The sequence below is a fragment of the Pieris brassicae genome, chromosome 9, assembly GCF_905147105.1.
Source record: "Pieris brassicae chromosome 9, ilPieBrab1.1, whole genome shotgun sequence".
Classification (NCBI taxonomy): Eukaryota; Metazoa; Arthropoda; class Insecta; order Lepidoptera; family Pieridae; genus Pieris; species Pieris brassicae.
The window spans coordinates 11,201,178-11,210,570 of NC_059673.1; the positions used below are offsets into that span (position 1 = coordinate 11,201,178).

General features: G+C 33.7%; 1 protein-coding gene across 1 annotated transcript; it reads left to right on the forward strand.

Moving 5' to 3' along the window:
- The first annotated feature begins 1,419 nt into the window (after positions 1-1,419).
- On the forward strand, positions 1,420-5,248 carry LOC123714454. Its single transcript, XM_045668697.1, has 4 exons — positions 1,420-1,566; positions 2,972-3,118; positions 4,001-4,166; positions 5,124-5,248. The coding sequence occupies exons 1-4, from the start codon at positions 1,462-1,464 to the stop codon at positions 5,183-5,185; spliced, it is 480 nt and encodes a 159-aa protein (XP_045524653.1). The 5' UTR covers positions 1,420-1,461; the 3' UTR covers positions 5,186-5,248.
- Positions 5,249-9,393: the final 4,145 nt, after the last annotated feature.

Consider the following 9,393-nt stretch of genomic DNA (forward strand, 5'->3'; position numbering starts at 1 on the left):
TTTTCATAATAGTTATAGTTAAACCGTCGTAATACATACAACACAGAAAAGTAAACAATAAAAAGACTCCCAGGTTGCGGTCATCTATTCACAGAGAACATATAATTTATATACAATGTAGAATATATCATGACTATGAAAGCGTGATAAGGCGTCTATCTCACAAGTTTGATTACAGCGCGATGTCTTACGTCAACTTGGGCCGAACCTCAAGAGACGAGACTTATATGATTAGCTTGCAAACTTTGCTTGTAACTTGTCAGTAAATTTATGCTTCTAACAAACTAGTTTAATTTAATAAGACAATGGCAACATTACGTCAACTCACATATGCCTTAAAACACATCAAACAACTTAGCATTTAGGCATGTTGTATACTTACATTTTATAATATTGTTTCTGTTACTAAGAATATTTTAAGTCTTAACATGATTATTGATGATCATTTAATTATCATTAAAATCATTGACAAATCAAAATCATGTCATTTAAATTCATATACCTGACGTCACCAAATTAAAGGGTAAAATATCAACAGTTTTATCATAGTGCTATCCAAAAGCTCAACAAGACATTATCATACATACTATTTGACGGCGGACGTCTATTAACGCCTCAAAATATCACTTTTAAACACAGACATTTATGTTAATAATTGCGCTTAAATATTCACGAATAATAAAGCTCAAAATTATGATATGATTTTTAAGTACATTTATTCTCTCGCCGATCACGGCCTAAGAAAGGCTGGGAGTCGTTCGCCATCCGGTGTTGTGAGAGGTACCACAGAGATCTCTTCTCCGGTCGCTCCTGCGGATTATTAGCTATGATTGGGTGTTGCGAGGTGCGCTCCTTCCTGGGATGCGCCTCTCGCTATGCAGACGACACTCTTGTCGTGGCGAGTGGTTGTGACGACTGGTACTCGTTGTTGGGCGGATCCGAGCCCTGAGTCTCACGGCGTCCCTTGATGAAACGGAAGTCCTGCTATTCAGTGGCTCGTGGGTCTTCCTTCGGGGGTGGCATTGGTGGTTGAAGGCGTTAGGATTCCGGTGGCCTCCAGTATGAAGCATCTTGGTCTTGTGTTGCATGGTTGCTGGAGTTTTGCAGCGAGTGATTTCGGTTTGGGCAGAATTTGATTTTTCAGGAGGCTGCTGAGCAATTGAGGGAGGGTCTGGGGTGGACCCTGGACTCGGTGGTGGTTAAGGGCCGGGATCTTGATCTTTATTTTGCTATTTAACGCTTTTTAATGCCCTGTTGTATACGGTTTACGCTCAACAAGACTTTTCTTGACTTTTCCGTACAGTCAAAACTTTGTAAGGAGATCTTGTGACACAGAGGTGGATACACCTTAGGAATTTGATGACTGGTCACCATCTGTCATTAAACATTCATTCAAAGTTGACATTTAAAAATGTCAACAGTTTCGTAAATAAATTTCAAGTAAGGATTGTAAAATGAAAAATGATAGTTTGTGCCGATTTAAGGCCAGCAGCAGATCTAGACGAGCTCTCATTCAGACGACGAGCCCTCCGGGATGCTGTTATATGTATAGGATGGATAAAACTTGTAAGGAAATCAATAAGTCATTAGTATTATATTATAGTCCTAAGCGAAAAGCCCTCTTTTTAAAAACTTCTTTAGACAAATAGGGCTTAGGACACACAGTAGTCAAGTGCTAATTGCACATATAAAAAGTAAGTCATATTCCTAGGTTTCAACCATATGATCTCTGTTTTCGCAGTTCTCAATTAGTTATATTGTATACCGATTTAAATTCAGCGCGCGTGACGTTAGATTAACGTGAAATTAACCATTATGTGATTATCTAGTACACCTGTGTATTTTCGTAAATCATTCCAAATTGCTTTATAAATAAATTACATTTGTATTTCCAAATTAAATTAGCTAAAACACGTTTGTAGATATTTGTATTTATTTATCGTTACCTTTAAATTATTTAAATTTTATATAATTTAAACGAAAAATTATTACCTCGCATAATGGTGATGATACGGTACCCTTAAGAAGATATTACATTAAATAGAGAAGTTATAAGTGCAACGTATGATCTTGATGAAGAAAAAAACATCCTGAAAAGTCAAAGTCGATATTAGATAATAGCTGACTAGAACTTTGTATGTATTTTATACATGTGAATATTTAAAAAAAAACTCTTGAACTAAATATTTAAAAGGAAAGTTGTTCCTCGCCTATCAGTCGCTTCTTCGCGATTTTTTAACCAGTTATGGTTTTTCGAGTACTGTAAGTTGTTTTTGACTTTATTTGTTATTTAAAAAGTACAATCAAAAAACAATACTAATACAAATATCTACAATATAACATAACCATAAAAAACTGTGTGAGCTAAAGTAAACAGTTACTAAACATTATAATAATAATAAAATTTTATTCATGACAGAAATATCGTTGCGGCAAAATTAATATAATGCTAGTCCCCACATTAAGGACCGCTGTTTTGGTGCATGATTGGAATATTTTTTAAGAGTTAGTCGGTGGAATAGTTGTACCAACGTAGTAACGAGTTTATTAGTAAGAAATTATGATCTAGCTTATTCTAAGCATAACTATTAATAATATAAGGTTCGAATAAGATTTTATTTGTACCTGTTAATGTGACATCTAACAAAACAAATTTCGTATAAGATTTTTAGCATGCGTATATGTATGAGTATGTGAATAGATATGTGTGCGTATTATGTATGCACTTTGTATTTGAGAATGTGGCTAAATTGTTATAAGCGTGCACAGTGTCTGTTTTTGGAACCGCTGTTGCAGAATCGAAATTCAATTTGGATACATATTTTTTAGGCATTTTGTGAGTTCATGTCTAGAATATAAATGAATAAAAAAAAGTATAAAAATCAAACCATATACGCCTCGGAAGCTATAAACCATAATTTAAGACCCATTGTAACCCGATATGACGTCAAGCTGATATTATTTTTCTCAGGTTTCCACAATTTGCTACATAATTCTATATTTCCTGGTGACAGCGAACAGTAAGGGGTCTATGTCAGAAATAGTACAAATTATGATACTGGCAATTATACCACCGCTTATATTAAATGGCATTTTGCTATTTCTAGGAGCTTTGGAGGTGAGCATATTTTATTTCAGAAACTCTGAAGATTTAACTAGTGCCTAGACTGACTAAGAATATAATATTTTTATCGTATATTAGCTTTGAGCAGTGTTTGCCGAGTGGCTCATCACTGAGGTGAGGATCAATGGATTTCCGTGTATGTGCGCATTTAATATTCGCTCGAACGTTGAAGGAAAACATCGTGAGGAAACCGGCTTGCCTAAGACCCAAAAAGTCGACGGCGTGTGTCAGGCACACGAGGCTGATCACCTACTTGCCTATAAGATTACCAAATGAACATGAAATACATAGAGAAATCTGAGTGCTAGACCTGAAAAGGTTGTAGCGCCACTGATTTTTTTATTATATAATTAGCTAAGGGTGAAACAATATATTCAAAGAAAGACAGTATGAACAGTAAAATGTTATGAGAAATTAATATAGCTTTTATTTTAATGAACATTGGTAATCCGTTCAAAGCTTTACCTCGATTATATATGGTTTTATAAATAATTAATGATATATATTAAAACAAATAAAACAAAATTTATTACATTTGCATTCGGAGAATTAACAGATTACATTTTCCATGTACATAGAATGCCTTTACACTACTTACTTGTGTTTTATCTTTATTTTTATAGTTCTGCTGTACGTGTGTATGTATGTCACTGAACTCTTAAACGTCTGTAGCGATTGGAATGCATGTTTTTGTGTGTGTTTGGGTGGCGCCCTAGATGTTTTATTTAATCAAATTGGTTGATCGTTTATTATTATCTATACATCAAATAAACAGCTGGTAGATATATAAATCTTCTGTGGATGTGTTCGTATTTAAAATCCTAAACGCCTTTCTCGACTTCACTTATATATATATATATTTTTTATCCTTTGCAGGAGAAAGCGTGGGCGCTCGAAGTGGCTTTATGGCTGTGCCTACTCCTTGCCTCTTACAACACGGTATTAGGCATCACGGGGGGAATTTATTTCATACGCACTGGTCACTATACTGCACACTTTATGCTTGCTGTTATATTTGGATTATTGGCTATATCTTTGTGTAGTAAGTAACTCATTTTATCAAGTTATATATTTAATATCGTGATCTTCAAATATTTAATTTAAGTTGTAGCCATGCACGCCATTGGCCGTGTGTGTGTGTTCGCAGCATTAAACCATCCTTCCATAAGACAAAACTATGATACGCTGTGGAATATATGTATGCTGTGAATATACGTAGCTTATAACGTGAAATCATATATCTTACTTTTGTACTAATAGCAAAATGTTCGTTACGGCTTTCACGGAACGAATCGTGGCGTAACGATATCGTGTAGCGCTAATACATTTTGCTATTGTGTTTATTAGTGTATTAAATATATAGTACTGGCATTAATTATCTTGATTCATGTGGTTCTGGCTTAAGAGTGTCACTCTCAGGTGGTCTGAGCTGCGTTTATGATTCAATCGATTTGCCTTTCAAGTGCGCACTCGCTCGTACGGTAGGGGCAAACATCGTGATACCGGCACGTCTATGTCTTATTGTGAAAGATAATGTAGTCTAAAGCCAAGACGTGTAGATCGTCTGAATTATTTATGTTTTTCCTCCGTTTTTACGACCGTTTTATATGGTTTTAATTTTGTTTAATCCTTTTTCGTCTTAACTATACCACCATTATAATTCACACCAGTGGCGCTAGTTTTAGTTCCGTGATCATTTGTTTATTCTAAAAAGAAAGTAAGTGATCAACCTTCCGCCAGACACACGCGTTTGACTCTTTGGATCTAACGCAAGCCGGTTTCCTCACAATGTTTTCCGTTACGAGTGTTAAAAGCACACATAGAAAGTCCATTGGTGCACAGCCGGGATCGAAAATACGAGGAGGGATGCGAGAGAAAGACACCTTTGGTTAGAGCCACTAGGCCATACTGGTCAAATCCATAATTAGTTACTGCTTAAATTATATATAGAAATAGTAACTTCTTCATTTTATTTAACGTGTAAACGATTTTTTTTCAGCCGTCATTTGCCACGACGTGTTAATAATTTTCTCTTACAAAAAGCTTTTGCAATCTTCATGACATATTTGTGAAATGTATTTGAAATCTTTTCATCTTTTGTGAATAAACGTTTTCAGTATAAGCCTTTTCATTTAAATATATATATATATATATATATAATTAAGTTGTTAAATTTTCTGTTACTACAGAAGAGAGTTTTATACTTAAAACACCTTTATATTAAAAAATGTGTACGAGTATGTAAGAAGTGAATCTTCTTTATTGCCTTATTTTTAAAAAAATGATCTACTGTATGCAACTTCGTAGAAATTGATTACATAAAGTTAAATTAGATAAAGTTTAACAAAAGGCTTATATAATAAGGATAATAAACCACAGACATGAATACAAATAATACAAGTGTTTTATTTACCTTAATACTACTAATATTATTTCATTAATTGTAATATAATAATAATAACTATCACAGTTATCGTTATTATATATTTTTGTTATTAATGGCTTCGAATCTCTTCGTTCAACCGTGGTAGGGACAAGAAAACATGGCGCGTAATGGAAAAATGTGACGGTAAATTTTACGATAAAGAAGTTTGACTTCAAAAACTTAATTATTTGGTACAAATATCCGGGTAATGCAATTAATTTTAATAAACTAAACGTGCCTCTAAATAAGTTTAAATAAATAATATAAACAAATTGTATTCAAACAAAGAAATAAAAACTTTAATTAAAATAAAGCTATTTTAATAAAGCTTTCTCAACGTTTGGAATTTTGCATTCATAAAATTGTTACGACCTCTCGAGGAATCTCATTCAGTCTTGGACTCACCTTATCAAGGAAAATATTTTTAAATCATGCCGCCAAGGACCAATTTATCACGTTGTTCTTTTACATATTGTATTATTTTCAACATTTGTTACATTCGTGGCTTAGCATGTTCAACATATTTTTCGTATTCGGTCAGAGTAATTAGTGTTAAATTTATAAGTAATGGATGTAAGGCATAAAGACGGTGCAGTATCTTGGTACAAATGACTAAACCTCGTTAAATAGGACAACAATTTTTCATCTTTTTAGTCACAGTAAATGGTAATTTAAAAAGTACGTCCCTTCTCTGGCATCCGTTGTAACCAAATTTGTTCTTATGCAACCTGACACAAGACAGCCAGACATAATGATACCGATAACACACGTTTGTCTAAATACAATACATTTTTGATGTATCCTTTATATATAAGATCTCTCTACAATAGTAAGCCTAAATTGAACGTACAAATAAATAATATAATATATATATAGTTAAGTATGGGATGCAGTTTCAAACGAGACAAAGTTTTTAGACATTTAAAAATAGACTGAAAAATAGTAGGTCTTCTCTATTTGTTGAGAATAAGGGAAAGTGATTTGGAATGCCGAATCCAGGGGGGACAGTCAAATACATCATGATTTTTCTTTCGATGGTAGCGTCCTCTATAGACGATCTCCTAAATTCTACTGTGCTCAAGAGATGCCGCTTTAATGAAAAACGTGATTACCATTTCAAACATTCAAAAACTACTTTGATTTACTTTTACGCATATTTAGAGGTAGATCAAGTAAATAAATAATTCAATTTAACTAAACTATTCAATTTAGCAAAATATTTCTAAAGGATATTTTCTAAAATTTTCACATGAAAAATAATGTTATAGGTATTTGAATGCCAACTCCCAACGGCAAAAGTGTCAAAACAAAAATTTCAAATTACAAACTGACTCCTGCTTGTTGCGTTACCATTTGCTGTAGTTCACTTTGTATTTAATCCTGTTTTCTGTATTGTGAGATGCTCTAGTAAACACGTCGAGTCGAGCTTTTAGTTTCTCTGGCATACTGTCGGGATTCTACACTCGGTTGTACTCGGTGTAAATTGGTGTTTTAAGACATTTCTAAGACTAATGCCTAAACGATGTGTGTTTAGTGATTCACCTAGTGGTAAGTGATGCATTTACTATAATAGAAAGTATAGAAGTGTAAACTAAGCGATAGAAATAACACGGAATGTGGAGATCCATATATTATATGCTTGCAGGAGACAGTCTTGCTAGCATACTTTACGAAATATGATTGCATGCAGACATAGGTAAGACATCCTTTAAGGCATGTCTACTATTCAGATTATTATAGTTAATTGCAAGATCTATATGCCTCTCCTAGCGATCCGCCACCCCAAAGGCCTCATTTCGATGTGCAAAAACTTCGGACTATTCTATGGATACTACCTGTATCATAAATCACATAATCGAGTCCAGAAACAAAAATAACCTATCTTTCCGGAACCTTTCCTTGCCTAAAATCGCTTAATTTATTAACTGACAAAGTAACGAAAATACCTGGAAATAAATTTAAGATATACATCTTAAGAGAACTCGTTGTAATAAAGCAATGCACCCCTGCCTATACCGTAAGGGATTACAGGCATAAGTGCTTATGTTTATGAATGTATTGTTTATATATATATTAACAGAATAGATTATTTAAATTATGAAATTGCATGGTCTTATCCATTTCAGCAACAGCACATATTTAATTTAATTTATTTCAGTACACAAAGCCACTATGAAACATATTATTTCATGATTCAATGTTGAATCTTAAAACTTTATCAACATATTGACATGCATATTATATCTTATTTTTCAGAGGCCAGCCTTCATTAATTTCCAAAATCTAAAAGATTCTGTCAACAATTGAATTCTTGGGTTAATCTTACTGGTGATTTTGGATTGATTAATGAAGAGATTTTTAAAAAGAAAAAGGTTTGTGATGTTCATTTCACTGACAGAGATTGTAACCATAATAACCAATTAAATGCTTTAGCCATTCCATCTCTTCATTTGAATGGTAAGTAATTGAAATATTAATTAATTTACTTAACCCTTGGATGGTTGAGAAACCAATATATCGTCAATAGCAATTGAATTTTCATTGTCTTACTTATTCGTCCATGAAAAGGTTAACTATTGTGTGTTACTCAATGTCTTATAAAGATTTTAGTGGTAAATTGTTTAACTCTCTTCAGGCTTTCATGGAAAACTTCCTTACCCTAGTGAAATGGTCAGTCGGGAAATGGAACTGAACACCCAATTAGGTAATTAAAATAATTTAGTTTTTAAGGGACTACAAAAAAAGATATTTATTGTTTGCCTGTATTTCTTTTTTGTGTGTATGTTACTGGATTTCTCTATCAATCAGCAATAACAATTAATTTAATAGTTTCTGTATTGACATCGGTTCTTCTTTCTTAATTTCAGGTTGTTCTGAACATAATATTATAACACTTTTGAACATATGCCAGGACAAAACTACAACCAGCTGCACCATTGAAGATATCAATATTAAGTCATCCATATCAGGTAATAACAATATAGCTTTTTGAATGAGTACTAGGAGACAACTGACTGCTACTGTACTTGGAGACAAGTTCTTATGTAGAGATCTCAAACAAGCATGTCCCCTCTATGAATGCCTGGAAAATAGGTGACTGGTAGAGTCTGGATAAGGAAGGCAGAAGACAGATTGTTAAAAATCAAACAAAATTGAAACTAATTCGTTAGACGAACCCTATGAATATATCGATATTGGAGGATAGGATTGCTGTAGGTAAAAACATGCCGAAGTGCAACTGCCCCTTTCGCTATGTGTTTGTTTAGCTATAGAGATCATTGCAACAGCAATACTTTCATAACATACCTATTTTTCAAATGTATCATATCCTCTTACTGTTTTGTTTAAGAAGTGGAGCGCTGCATGGGTTATATTGCACAAACACACACATAACACTTTATTTTTATTAATATAATTAATCGAGATATCTGACATCAATTCAGTTGCCTGTGGCTCAGCATCTACTTCTGCTGTAACCACACAGAATGTTAAGCACAACATGAAAAGATCATCAAAAAGGCATTCAGAATATGCTGCTATAATGCTGAACCATGGTTATTGCAAGAAAAGATCTTCAAAAGGTTGGTGATATCATATTTTAGTCTTTATAGTGAGTTGGAACAGTTGAGTTCGATTAAGGAATAATGCTGCTAGTTGTGACTTTGACTTGCGAAAGGAAGGCTGGCACATAGAGTCGTGCCTTGGGAGAGTGCCAGTGAAGAGCTTTTGTCGCAGGCTGTAGCAACCCCCTTGTAGTAGGGTCATCATGGCTATTGTATGGGAGCCCCCTTAAATATATAGCCATCAGTAAATATTTATTTAAGGGGGCTCCCATACCATAGAC

Excerpts from the sequence above, each read along its gene's own strand:
- LOC123714454 (XM_045668697.1), top strand. The coding sequence starts at position 1,462 with ATGATAGTTTGTGCCGATTTAAGGCCAGCAGCAGATCTAGACGAGCTC. Across the intron at positions 1,567-2,971 it reads GTATAGGATGGATAAAACTT|GTTTCCACAATTTGCTACAT; the intron begins GTAAGGAAATCA and ends TATTTTTCTCAG. Across the intron at positions 3,119-4,000 it reads TATTTCTAGGAGCTTTGGAG|GAGAAAGCGTGGGCGCTCGA; the intron begins GTGAGCATATTT and ends TATCCTTTGCAG.